Genomic DNA, 14,721 nt, shown 5'->3' with positions numbered 1-14,721 from the left:
TTGCCTCACTTGGATTGTTGCTAAAATAAAATGCAAGGGAGATGCTTCTGGATTTAAAAATTATTCTTACTGTAATAGCAATAATTTGATCACATCTTTAATATATTTTTCATAGTTTGTTTTTCAGTTCCTTTCAAAACTGATAAACATATTTGGAAATAATTGTCTCAAAATTTAACTAAAACCATAGGAAAAAAATTCTCAGGCAGGTCTTGTTGGTTGAGATCTGTGTCCTGTCCTCCCTCGTTCTCGCTGGACGAAGTTGTTCACTCTGTCTCTGTGCCTCCTTTCCCGCAGATGTCCGGCAGGATAATGCTGCTGGCAGAGCTGGCTCCAGTAGCCTTACACAAGTGACAGATTTGGCACCTTCCCTTCATGATTTAGACAACATCTTTGATAATTCTGATGATGAGGAGCTTGGGGTGAGTCGGCCGTGTCCACACATACAAGCATTTTGCTCTGTGTCAGTGTTTCAGTGTTTTGTTCTAGTTTAGTCCCCTAAACTTGGGGGTTTTTATTTCAAGTTCTGAATGTGCTTCAGACACTTTGAAAAGTATCCTGAAAGTTACCATATGCTTTTAAAGTATCCTGAAAGTTAGTGTTATATCTGACACCTCTTGGGATTTGTTGGTTGACAGGTGTTTTCATTAGTGTCATTCCAGTTCTAAATATTAAAATCTTTCCCATTTATTTTAATAAGTTTTTCTAAATATGATGGGGCTAATGGAAGTATATAGTTTCTTTATATAGGAATTTTAAAAAAAATTCCCACACAACTTTTTATTCATCTATTAAATCAGAAGTTAGTGTTTTTTTTTTTTTTTTTTAAATTTAGGACTGTTTTCCTTTTTTTCTTTTAAATGCTTATTTATTTTCATCTACTTGAAATGCAGAACAACTGAGGGGGTAAGGGAAGAAGGAGAGAGATTAAGTGAGAGAGCTCTTCCGTCTGTTGGTTTATTTCCCAGGGCTAGGCCAGGCTGAAGCCAAGAGCCTGGATCTGCAATGGAAGTGGCAGGGACCCACGCACTTGAACTATCAGCTGCTGCCTGCCAGCATACATTATCAGGAAGCTGGATCGGAAGTGGAAGTACCGGAACTAAACTGATAGGGGATGTGGGCGTCTCAGGTGGCAGCTTAACCTGCTGCACCACAGAGCCTACTCCTAGTCTACAGTTTGAGAAATAGACAAGTGTGACACCTACTTTTGAGGATCATAGTATTGTGTTAGGGAAGTAGAACTTGTACACACAGAAGTTAACTAATAGGTGATTATAGTGTCAGATAAGAATTAAAATTATTTGGAGATCACCTGAGTGCTAAGAGTCAGGAAATGTCTGTCCTTGTCCTCTTGATCAGCTGTGTACCTCTGAAATGTAAGTGTCTGTTATTTTGAGAGCACCTATAGATGAATAAGAGGGACTGTCTTTTCAAGGAAGCCACTTTATTTATTTTTCCTTCATTGATTCATTTATATGCCTCTCCATCCATTTATTTTACATGAATTGTTGATCATTTGATGATCAGTTCCCTTGTGGCAGGTACTGAGGCTAATCAGTAAGGGCACAAATATGATTAAATTACCTCTCTCTTCTGCTCGAGGTGCTCACAGATATAAGGAGAAATGGCTATGATTAAAACTGTAGTGTACTTACTGCTGTGAGTCCAGGGACAGGACAGAGTCGAAAGATGACAAACCTTCAAGTGCAAACAGGCAGTATCGGTGTTTAAGTTAAGCCTGAAAGGTTAAATAGGGGTCAATTTCCAAAGCCAGTTCTAACTCTCCATAAAATATGTCTAGTTAATAGATATTATGCACTGTTAGTATTATAAGTACTCAGAAGATGATGAGATCATAGTGGCCTTAAAGAAAGAATTTGACATTCAATGTGGGAAAATTGGGGTGGGTAAAAGACAGGGGGGACATTAGTTTGGATCCAGAGTGAGCCTTGATTAAGCACCAAGAATGAACTAGATTGAGGATAATGGAAAACCTTTGATCTGATTGCTGATGGTGGGTAGAGACTGATGGGGCTAGGAAGGCTTTTGGGCAGGCTTAGGACATTGAACTTTAAACTGTATCAGTGATGTGTTTCTCCTAGTGCTGCTGAGTGTGGACCTGGGCTGGTAGAAGTGTGTGTTGTGTTTTATCAGTCTGATACACAGAAAGCAAGAGGCCTATTTGGTAACTTTTGTTGGATTGGAACACGAGGGCCTGAATTCAGTCAGTACCTGTAAGAAGGAAAAGGACATGGGAGTTTGAAAAACTCTAGTAGAAGAAATGACATTTTTCCTTACTGTTGATCCAGGTATTAGAATCCTTTTTTAACTTGACTCTTCCTCAAAACTGAGCACTGCTTGGGATTAGTTAATTCTCAGAGCTGGGTTTCGTGCTTTGATGGTGATAGTGGGAAAAATGCTAGAAGAGAAGAGAAATCACAAATCAAAGAAGTAGAAAGGGAAAAAGGAAGAAAAGCAAAGAAGCTAACAGTGCAGAATAACCTGCTGCTTTTCATAGTCACCGTTCCTAATGGTCATGGTTGCTGCCCTGGACCACTGAATTTATTCCCTGCATACATTGTGAATTGCTATTGGACTTAAGAAATGTGTAAGTTTTTATAATATATATTTAGTAATGCTAATATGCAAAGGAGTGTTGGACATTTTTAATCAAATTTTTATTTCCGTGAAGTATTTCTACTTTCCTCTGTTTTCTAGTCCAACATTTAATCACAAGAACAGTTTACCTTAGAATCTGTTACAAATTCATCTCACTAGTAAATGAAATTGGAAGACTGTTGGCTAAATTTTTATCTCAAATGTTTTTAATTTTATATTTCACCTCTATTATATTGTATGAGTAGAAATAATTTTTTGGAAGCCTTCTATTTGTAAGAATCCTTTTTCCCTCTAATTTTTACCTTATTTATGCCATCTATTCATTACTCTTAAAGATAATCTGATCTAGTAAGCAACTTGGTTTGTTTTGAGTAACATCAGACTATTTCTGAATATTTCAGTAATTTTATGAAAGAAGGGTTTGTGTGTGTGTGTGTGTGTGTGAGAGAGAGAGAGAGAAAGAGAGAGAGAGAAAGATGAACACTAACTATTTAAGTAGGTACAAAAAATATATGACTTTTTGTAGTGAGAAATTTTTAAAAATAATGGCTTTGGAGAATTTGAGGTCATCTCTTTAGCTACCTTGTTTCCAAACAGAAGGAAAACCAGACCAGTTGTTTGCCAATTACTGTTAAAAACACCACCCTAATGCAGTCATCATGTCCATGAAAATACTCTTCTAATGACCTGGAAGGGAACATTTGCTTAAGGTCTGCAAGTTCTATTTTGTAGGCACAAAAGATCCATGAAAAATGGACTCACTGAGGCTTCTCATACTCAATAAGCTTTAGATGTACCTCCTTTGTTCCACTTTCTGCTGGTTTTTCTAGAAGTTCATCTGGTGAACACTAAGCAAAGAGCATCTGTCCTTTGTTTTTAAACATCAGTAGGCATGCACTTGCACTTAGCAGTGTTTGAGTACTGCTCTGCTTATATGAAGATATGTTACTCTGTTTTAATAAGAAAAACGTATTCTTAGGCTGTATCACCTGCGCTGCGCTCATCAAAAATTCCTGCAGTTGGGACAGAAGACCGACCTCTTGGGAAGGATGGAAGAGCTGCTGTTCCTTACCCACCAAGTGAGTGGAAGCACTCCCGCCTGCACTTTGCATCTAACGCCTTGTGTTCATTGTGCTTTTAGCTGAAATCCTTGTCCTTTGCGTTCCTTAAGTTGGTATTTCTGAGTTGGCAGGCAGCTAATTATGTATGGAAACCATCCTGATTTTAATTTATTTTCTTTTGTTTTCAAATTGAGCAGAAGCTTTTATATAGTTTAAAATGTGAAAAATAGGTTTTAGGCTTATTTTTCTGATAATCTTTTCCTGGTAGGATAAATGTACACAGATGACTTCACAGTGATGTTCCACTCTAAGGCCTGTGGTAAAGTATTTCAAATTGTGTAAATTTAAGATAATGAGTGTTTGTTTTCGGTGGTTCTTCTCAAGATTCATACTAAAGGTTTTGTGTTTCTTTTTGAGATCAGCTAGTTTTATTATGTGTGCTGATAAGAAGAGGAGAAACCTCCTTTTTTCTTGCATATTCTTTTCCCTGAGTACAATACATTATTCTACAAGAGGGAAGGAGGCTTGGGTAGCTGCTGTGGGTACTCTGAAGCAGAAACATAATTCCATTGCAAATCATTCTTTAATACCTTCTCATTAACTTCAGCTGGTAATGAGAACAAATTGAGGGGAAAAACCACCATGTCATAGGGATGAGTCAAAAAGTTTTATGAACCTATAAATGTAGTGCTGATTTACTCAAATGTAGAAGTGGGAAGTATACAGAGATTGGATTTTGACAGCTTTAGTGGATCCATAGCTTTTTAAAATATGCAAAGCTTTCTCAAGCATGACATGGATGAAAATGAATAATGATAGCCAGCCAGTTGCTGTAGTTTTTCTAATTAAACATTTTTCTTTTTTTATTACTCTGCACTGCAGAATTTTACAAACATGGAACTTCACAGATTAAAAGAAATAATATTAAAGTAGATACCGATGGGATAAGTCAGATGAGTGAAGTTTTATGCCCTGTATTGAAGCAGTTAATCCTTGGCCCTTTTTGATGTGAAGTGAGACTAGTGATGTGAAACGTGACAATGTCTGGTAACTCCTGAAGCTGTTCACCAGCAAACATCCTGCTCTGTGGTGTCTTGCTGGCGAAGCATGCTGTGTACTCTGTCCTCCTCTCATTTTTCCTCCTTTTAAAAGCCTGTCTGACTTTCTATCTATCTGGTTCATTCCCCAAAATAATTGTAACGGCCTGGGAGCCAGGAACTCAGTCCCGGTGTCCCAATCACTGGAGCTGCTACCACTGCCGTCCAAGGTGCCCGAGCCAAGACTGGGACCCAGCTACTCCAGCAGAGGTTCAGGCATCCCAAGTGGCATCTTACCTGCCAGGGCAAATGACCACCCCTCACTTTTATTCAAAAACAAACTATTCAAGATTTAATGGTAAAATGCAGGTTATAGAAATTAATGAATTTGAAATGCAGCACAGGAATATTAGTACCAGGAAAGTCCAATAAAGTATATTATGTAAATTTGTACTGGTGGGAATGTGTTTTTATGGGGTGGAATATGTGGATATATACACAGTATTTGCTTCTAAGAAATGGTACTGACAAAGCACAGTTGTGTCTAGCATTTTACTGTATTACTATGAGGGCATGACAGATTTTATATGAAATTCAGTTTCTAGAAGAGCATTGTCCAATAGAAATACAAAAGTGAGTAGCCGGTGCCGCGGCTCACTAGGATAATCCTCTGCCTGTGGCGCCGGCACCCTGGGTTCTAGTCCCGGATGGGGCGCTGGACTCTGTCCCGGTTGCTCCTCTTTCAGTCCAGCTCTCTGCTGTGGCCGGGGAAGGCAGTGCAGGATGGCCCAAGTGCTTGGGCTCCTGCACCCGCATGGGAGACCAGGAGGAAGCACCCAGCTCCTGGCTTTGGATCGGCACAGCGCACCGGCCGCAGTGCACCAGCCGCAGTGCACCGGCCCTAGCGGCCATTTCAGGGGTGAACCAATGGAAGGAAGACCTTTCTCTCTGTTTCTCTCACTGTCTAACTCTGACTGTCAAAAAAAAAAAAAAAAAAAAAAAAGGAAAAGAAATACAAAATGAGCAACACATGTAATTTTTAATTATAGTTGTGTTAAACAAGTAAGAAGAAGAAACATGTGAAATCAATTTTAATGGTATATTTTTATTAAGCTTAATTATCAGAATACTGTAATTTTTACATGTAAATCAGTATAAGAAGTTACTGAGATTTGTATGTGTGTGTGTCTGTGTGTGCTTTGAAAACTAAAATATGTTGGTGTTAGGTATATAGCATCAAATAATTTAGGTAGCCCTATGTGAAAAATGGCTTTATTATGTTTCTTAAAAGAATGGTAAGAACTAATTTAATAAAACCATTACTATAGTCATAATACCTACTAAAAAAAAGAGACTATGTTTAAGCTCATCATTTTAACTCAGAGGTCTATATTTCTGTATTTCCCAGAGGTCCACACTGGTGATTAAGATCTCATGTGAATTTAAAGATTTTCTGAAGCAGAATCATAGTTTGAAATATTACAGTTACAGTTAAACCAAAATTTTATAGTAGCTACCTTTTGACTTGAGAAAAAGATTAGAGACTAAAGCTTCAAGGTGATGATGTATTTCAAGTGTGACCTAACTCTGTATTGAAGTCTTTAGCTTTGCTAAAGAAAATTCACTGATCTGGTTGCTGCTACATGTGAAAACCTTTCTCTACCCTAGAACATATTAGTTATGTAGCGTCTCAAATCAATGATTCTGTAGTAGTTTCTTATTTGGCTAAGCTTGTGTCGCTACTTCTTTAAATTATTAAGTTCCTAACAGGCAGGGTATTGTCATAGAAGAGCGCCTTGTAGAGCAACTTGGGTTTTAGTTTTGTCCTTTTACATCACAGTAGCAGGAACTACTTTGCCCAATAAAATCTTTTGCTACGAAGCCTGACAAAGATAATCTAATCCAGAGGTTCTCGCCTTCTCTGCCTCCATATGCTGAAATAACTGGTCTCTCCCCTCCCACTCATCCTAAAACACAAAGGAGACCAAGCAAGGCTGTTGAAAATCATATGTCTCATTGAGCCTCTGCTGCTAGATGACAGAACTAAGGGAAGACATAACCTGAACATAAACAGAGCTCTTGGTCTGAGTGGCCTCTGTCCCTGTTCCTCCTTTTTTTTTTTTGTTTTTAAAGATTTATTTATTTATCTGAAAGTCAGAATTACACAGAGAGAGAAGCACAGGCAGAAAGAGAGAGAGAGGTCTTCATCCACTGGTTCACTCCCCAATTGGCTGCAACGGCCGGAGCTGTGCCGATCTGAAGCCAGGAACCAGGAGCTTCTTCCAGGTTTCCCATGTGGGTGAAGGGGTCCAAGGACATGTGCCATCCTCCACTGCTTTCCCAGGCCACAGCAGAGAGCTGGATCGGAAGTGGAGCAGCCAGATCTCAAACTGGCACCCACATGGGATGCGGGCGCTTCAGGTCAGGGCATTAACCCACTGCGCCACAGCGCCGGGAGCCTGTTCCTTCTTTACTCAGCTCTGCTCTGAACTGTAGCCCACAGCAAAGCATGAGACGATTGTTCAGCATTAATTTCTGATTAGAGACCAGAAGTCAGATCTCAGTCTGCTCAGTGGTTGCTGGTTGTCTAATTTAATATTGAAGTTGCTATAAAAATGATAGTATAGGAAATGGGAACATCAAATGCTAACACAAATTGCTGATTTTAAAATTGTAACTCCAAGCACACTAATAAATTTGTTGAACAGCATACCCCCTAGTGGCCAAACTTTATATATGCTCCCATTTTAAGAAATAATGCCTTAATGAACCACTGTTAGTGATAGTGATTACTTAAGGTAAATGAAAACAATTTTTAATAAAAGGATTGAAAATTAATGTTCTTAGTATTCATTAAAATATTTTTGTTTCTCTCTGATTCATTTTCAGTAAACTGTCTTGTCTCTAGGTGGGATTGTTAATCATAACTATGAAGCTTCACTTCATGTCAGTCTATAAAGAGATATTGGAACTCTTTCCCCAACAGACAGTACTGAGTAATCCTGTGACATACAAACCACTAGTTTGGCTCCAGCTTTTTTTTTTTTTTAAGATTTATTTATTTATTCAAAAGTCAGAGTTACACAGAGAGAGGAGAGGCAGAGAGAGAGAGGTCTTCCATCTGATGGTTCACTCCCCAGATGGCCGCAACAGTCAGAACTGCACCGATCCGATGGCAGGAGCCAGGAGCTTCTTCCGGGTCTCCCACGTGGGTGCAGGGGCCCAAGGACTTGGGCCATCCTCCACTGCTTTCCCAGGCCATAGCAGAGAGTTGGATGGGAAGTGGAGCAGCTGGGACTAGAACTGGCGCTCATATAGGATGCTGGTGCTTCAGGCCAGGGCATTAACCTGCTGTGCCACAGCGCCAGCCCCAGATTTTATTTTCTGTAATTTCTCATCTGTACTTGGAAACAAGGAGAGAACTTTTAATAATGTGGTTATTCCATCTAATTGCTTCCAGTTTCCACATAATTCATCTCCTTAGACTTCTCAGGGAATCAATTGTTGGGAGAAAAATGCATGTTATGTAGACTCTGTTCACTTAATTAATGTGAAGCCATATCATAAAGCATTAAGAAGATAGTGGTAAAACTCCAGGAAAGGATTATTTTCTGCTCATGGCTGCCTTCTTGGATACTTCCATTATTAATATTCTATTGTGTGACTGATGTGGCCATTCACTTAGTGCTATTATTGATGTCAAATTAGGTCCCTGACTATGAACTAGGACTTTTTAGAAATCTTGGCCTTTTAAAAGGTTTATGTGTTTTCTTTTTTAGCAGTTGCAGACTTGCAAAGGATGTTCCCCACTCCTCCATCTCTGGAACAGCATCCTGCATTTTCTCCTGTGATGAATTATAAAGATGGAATCAGTTCAGAGACAGTGACAGCATTAGGCATGATGGAGAGCCCAATGGTCAGTATAGTTTCAACACAGTTGACAGAATTCAAAATGGAAGTGGAAGATGGCCTAGGAAGTCCAAAGCCAGAGGAAATAAAGGTAAAATAGCTGTCAGTAGGTTAACTTTCCCAAGGCCTAGTGGTTTTCAAGTTGATTGTTACTGGTACTACCTGTGTGTCATATCTCTATAAATTTATAAGGATCCTTTGAATTGGAGCATTGAGGTACACCCTTTGATATATTGGTTATAGTGTCTTTTAATTAACTTAAAATTGTTGATATCAGCATTTTTCTATTGATCAGATAAGAGAAATACTGAATAACGATCATTGTGGTTGCTATTTTCATTGTAGCACTGTGTAATTTTCATGTATTCTAATAGTCATTGGTACTGATCCAACTCTTTTGTCTCAGGACTTCTCATATGTGCACAAAGTTCCACCTTTTCAACCTTTCATGGGGTCCTCCATGTTTGCTCCCCTGAGGATGTTGCCGAGCCATTGCCTGCTACCTCTGAAGATACCTGATGCCTGTCTGTTTCGGCCTTCATGGGCGATTCCTCCTAAAATTGAACAACTGCCCATGCCCCCTACAGCCACTTTCATTAGAGATGGCTACAAGTATGTACAGGGATTGTTTCAGTTACTTGCTGTATTTGATGTCATCTTATCCTAACCAGGGACCTAATTGTTAAAAATTAGACAACAGCATATCATTTGAAACTTTTCTTTATTGACCATTCATATTTTTGCATACACTATTTTGTATTGAACGTATAGATTGTTTTCTAAACAAAAATTTGTATGCACAGAAAAATTGAGGTTATTCATGTAGAGCACTGTGGTGTTCATGCATATTCGATGTCAAATCAATGTCTGTCATAGCACTAACAGCTTAATTGAAGTAATGTTCTTTGGGTAATAGTGGTAAAAACTTTATTCTATGTAAAGTGAGTTTAAAAAAAAAAAAGCAGAGAGATATGGAGTAGGGGTTTCTCCCATCTACTGGCTTACTCCCCAAATGCCCACAACAGCCAAAGCTGGGCAAGACTGAAGCCAGGAGCCGGAAACTCAATCCAGGTCTCCCTCATGGGTACCAAGAATCCAAGTACTTGAGCCATCTTCTGTTACCTTCCAGAGTATGCATTGGCAGGAAGCTAGAATGCAGAGTGGGGCTAGAACTGAAACCCAGGCACCCCAATATGGGATGCAAGCATCCTAAGCAGTGCTTAACTGCTACACCAAATGCCCATCCCAAGGAGATGATGTAAAATGAAGTATTAGCCTAGATGATTTCTGTTACTGCCTCCATGTTATATAGGAAAGAAGCAACAGAATGCTGATATGATTTATGGCACACAAAAGGAATTGTTTATACATTTCATACTGTCCCCCAAATTAGTACTTATGTCAATAATATAGAACAGTTTTCTCTGTGATAAATACTTTCTTAATAAAATAATGCTATAAAATAAAAGATCACAAACTCAAATTTATATTGGGACCAGGTAGGCAATATATAGATGAAATGGGCAGGACTTGGCGCTGCTGATGCTCCTTGTCATCATGGGGACAGTAGAAGTGACAGTGCCCGTGGGGAAGGACGTTTGCCATTCAGTTGCAGAGCAGTGTCAATCAGGGGTAGGGCTAGTGTAATCAGGTCTTTCTGGTTTTGAGAGTGAGTGGAAATCTAGATATGAGTTTTATAAAAATGTTGTAGCTGATTCAAAGTTAAGTTAAACTTACGAAACTAATAAAACAAATTTGTGGTCCAGACTCAAGTCTGTGAGCCATATGCTTGTGAGCTCCTATAAAACCATTTTGATGAAACCATCTTTAGTGTCATAATCATGCATGGTGAAATCAGTGTCAGAATGAGACTGTGACGAAGACCGTAGGCATAAGAAGCTACAGCTGCAGGGCCACAGGACTTAGTTCCTGCTTTAATAAATTCTGTGTTGATCTTAAGTGGTCATTTTACCTGAGTCTTAATGGAGTAATCCTGCCTCACTTCCCTCCCAGGACTTTTGAAAGGCTGTAACCACTAATGGCTGCTGGAGAGCTGTGGAAGTAACAGTGCCCTGGCAACATGAAGCAGAGTGCCCAGAGCTGTCTGGGCGTGTGCCCTGGCTTGTCCGGTGTTGCTGTGCTCCACTTGAGCTCTAGCTTACTTGACTAGATACCAGGACAGCACAGCTAAGAAGCCTTGGCACACTGGGGTGAGGTCAGAAGTCACAGTTGCAAATAAAAGATACATGCAGTTCAGGAAAACATTCGATATGCACACAGGTCCACCAGAAGGTCACAGGTCACTTTTTGGTATATAATGGTTTAAGTACAGTAAGTCACTGTTTAGATCTGGTAGAACATTTGCCATTCCAAAGATTCTTTGTATTTTAGCCTGGCACTGTTGATACAACTGAGGATGATGAAAGAGGCTTTTTATGTCTGCATTGTCCGGTATGGTAGGCACTAACCTCATATTGTCATTGTTGACCACTTGTAATGTGGCTAGTGAGAGTAAGACTGAAGCTCTAGTTTTGCTCAAATCTAACATGGGGCTAGTGGCTACTGCACTGGACTGTATAATTCCAGACTCCCTGTTGCCCGCTGCTGTGAGCTCTGGTTTTCTCTACTCTGTGCCACTCTTTGTCACGTTTGTTGTACCTGCAGTCACTTGTGGAATGTCTGCTGTATTTGCTTGTGAACTAACTTCTTTTCTTTTTGTCATTGTTGCTTGTAGCATGGAGTTGATACTTAATTCATTTTTCTAGAATGGGGAAAATAGGTTAAAATATAAGATAAACTATTCTTATTCCCTAGGTAGCAATTTAATTATTTAGGTTTTCAGCTAGTAGTCACAGTTCCTTCTTTGAACTGCATAATAATTTTAGGATGTTGTTGGACAGGTAAGTCTGAAAGGAGTCCTGTTAGAGTAAAGATTATTATTACACACTTATTATTTTGTATTATTATTTTCTCTGATAGAGCAGTTATTGCCAGTCAAGTTTTCTGGATCACTCTTTATCTGTATTCAAAGATAACACTGTGACTTATATTTAACATTTCTTTATAGTGCCTTGTTTGGATTTTAAGACATTGCTAATTTAAAATCATAAGAAATAATTTGAAGAAGCATTTCTTTATGATAATTTTCTTTAACAATATAAGTGAATGAGCACATAGTTTATTGAAATAGCATCAATTTAAGCACAGAATTAATATATATATAAAAGAATATGAAAAATTGGAAAAAAAAAACTTTTTTCTTGGTGCTCCTTAAGTGGAAAGAATGGGCTCATACAGTGTTTGGCATGTATGTCTAAATACATATACCAAGAAAAGGTTTTACAGCATTTTACAGAATAGCAGAATGTCACAGGCACTGTGGTGTTTTCTGTTTGGCCATCCTGAAAAGAAATCCCTGCTTGGGAGAAAATAGATAATATGGCACAGTTGGTCTCAGGGAGTTAAAATAATTTTACTTATAGGACTGAAGAGCATATTGAAAAACAAAAGTAAACTAGAGGTGTCTGCTTTGCTCCACAGAAATCTATTAGAAGCTGTAAACTGTGATGCAGTATGTGTACTTCTGTGTTACCACCTGATGAATACTAAGGCCTTGTTAGCAGCATACACAGTGTTTCTATTAACCATAGTATAGTATTGTGTTACCTAAAATGGAATTCCTTTATGGTCACTCATTTCTATAAAAATATAAGCCTAGATAGGGCTGCATTAAAAAAAAAAAAAAACAATTTATTTTGTTTGTTCGAAAGGCTGGGGGACATAGATTATCTCCTGTCTGCTAGTTCATTCACCAGATGCCCCCAAAAGCTGGGAAGCCAAGAGCTGAGAACTCAACCCAGGTCTCCCCTGTGGGTGCCAGAGACCCAACTATTTGAACTATTACCACTGCCTCGCCAGGTCTACCTAGCAGGAAGCTGGAATCAGAAGTTGAGAGCTGGGACATGAACCCCAGGCACTCTGCTATGGAATGCAGGTGTCCCAAGTGACACTTTTTAACTTCCATGCCAAGCACCTACCCCAAGGCTACATTTTGAAAATTAGAAAAAATGTTAAATTTTCACATGTATTTGATTGTAATTATTCTAATATCACATATAGATTATAGCCTCAGAGAACAAGTGCACTGACAGACTTTCAATTTCAAAAAATGACAAAAAATGTAATTGCAAATGAGATGGAAATTTCATCCTATGGTCCTCTAGCTAATTATGCACCTGAACTCATGTGGTAAAGGTCCATTTAGTAGTTACAACTTCTCAGGATTACATCGACCAAACCCAACACCTTGTTTCCTTGTAGAAACAGTAAAATGTTGTCAAAAGATTAAGACAGGAATTGCTTAGATGTGGAATAAGTAGAAGGAAATTGTACACTGAATTATTCTTCATTCCTTGCTTCCTGCTTCTCTACACACTCTGCTTACTGCTCTGCATCTTTTTTAAAGGGTAAATTACATTTACTAAGTGATCACATACATGTACAGTATAGGAATGTGTAGTGTGTGGTTGACACGATCACGTGTAGATTTGGTAACTGATGCACGCCCCAGCTCACACAGTACCCCTCTGTCTGTTGCAGTAATGTGCCTAGTGTTGGGAGCCTAGCAGATCCAGACTCTCTGAACACACCACAGATGAGCACGCCGGTGACGCTGAACAGTGCTGCCCCAGCCAGCAACAGTGGGGCAGGAGTTCTTCCATCTCCAGCGACCCCTCGCTTCTCTGTCCCTACCCCACGAACTCCCAGGACCCCAAGAACTCCCAGAGGCGGGGGCACTGCCAGTGGTCAGGGATCTGTTAAATATGACAGCACAGATCAGGGGTCACCAGCCTCTACACCGTCTACCACACGGCCCCTCAACTCTGTGGAGCCTGCCACCATGCAGCCGATTCCTGAAGCCCACAGCCTCTATGTCACCCTGATCCTGTCTGATTCTGTAATGAATATCTTTAAAGACAGAAACTTTGACAGCTGTTGCATCTGTGCCTGCAACATGAACATCAAGGGGGCAGATGTCGGCCTTTATATCCCTGACTCCTCCAACGAGGACCAGTACCGCTGTACCTGTGGCTTCAGTGCGATTATGAATCGCAAACTTGCCTACAATTCGGGACTCTTCCTGGAAGATGAGCTGGATATTTTTGGGAAGAACTCTGATATTGGTCAGGCTGCAGAGAGGCGCTTAATGATGTGTCAGACCACCTTTCTTCCTCAGGTGGAAGGAGCCAGAAAATCCCAGGAGCCACCCATTAGCCTTCTCCTCCTCCTTCAGAATCAACATACACAACCTTTTGCTTCTCTGAGTTTCCTGGACTACATTTCCTCTAATAACCGCCAAACTCTTCCCTGTGTAAGCTGGAGTTACGACCGGGTGCAAGCAGATAACAATGACTGCTGGACAGAATGCTTCAATGCGTTGGAGCAGGGGCGGCAGTACGTGGATAATCCCACTGGTGGGAAAGTGGATGAAGCTCTGGTGAGAAGTGCCACTGTGCACGCGTGGCCTCATAGCAACGGTACGTGCCCGGGACAGAAGCTGACTTCAGAAAGTATCTTGGTGTGACGATAACTTAAAATCTTTCTTGACTTTGCTATATCACTAAAATTTTAAATTTCTTTTTTTAAAGCTATGTTTATTTAATCTTAAATGTAAGGACTGGGGAAATGCTTTATATTGAGGCACCTTTGAAGATGAAGAGTAATTACTTCCTGAAAATTTCCTCTTGTATTAATTCATAAGTAGGCAACCCATGTTGGAAATAATATGACTCATCCAGAGCGCACCAGCTGTTGATTTGTACCCTCTTGCATGTGTAAATCCACTTGTTCTTCAAAATCATATTTTCATGATACCTCTCCACAAAAACCTGCTGCTTACTTATGGAAGTATTTTCTCTTTCCTCTGACTTTCCAGGATGTTGTTATCTCTTAAATCAGTTATCACTTTGACTTTAGGTGACTGGAGCATGCCACTAACTCTTCTGTTATTAAATGCTCCAGTTGATGCACAGTTTTGTATTTGGGCTCTGAGAGTGCCAGTCACCTTGCTATGTTCTCCTCTTACCTGTTCACTG

At 39.7% G+C, this 14,721-nt stretch overlaps 1 protein-coding gene across 5 annotated transcripts in view; it reads left to right on the top strand.

The window, feature by feature from the left end:
- MED13L (mediator complex subunit 13L) overlaps positions 1-14,721 on the top strand; it is a 322,472-nt gene that overhangs the window by 273,946 nt on the left and 33,805 nt on the right. For 4 of the 5 annotated variants that reach the window (XR_007911907.2, XM_051826599.2, XM_051826601.2 and 1 more), the window contains 5 exons: positions 298-422; positions 3,599-3,698; positions 8,497-8,717; positions 9,033-9,238; positions 13,226-14,163. Coding sequence is in view for 4 of the 5 variants with exons in the window: in XM_051826599.2 (XP_051682559.1) it covers positions 298-422; positions 3,599-3,698; positions 8,497-8,717; positions 9,033-9,238; positions 13,226-14,163 (1,590 nt within the window). In the remaining variant the exon portion in view is untranslated. The remainder of the gene's footprint in view (positions 1-297; positions 423-3,598; positions 3,699-8,496; positions 8,718-9,032; positions 9,239-13,225; positions 14,164-14,721) is intronic. The other variant, XM_051826600.2, reaches the window with a different exon arrangement.

This window comes from Oryctolagus cuniculus, chromosome 21 (genome assembly GCF_964237555.1).
Source record: "Oryctolagus cuniculus chromosome 21, mOryCun1.1, whole genome shotgun sequence".
Taxonomy (NCBI): domain Eukaryota; kingdom Metazoa; phylum Chordata; class Mammalia; order Lagomorpha; family Leporidae; genus Oryctolagus; species Oryctolagus cuniculus.
This window is presented reverse-complemented; position numbering and strand designations above follow the sequence as displayed.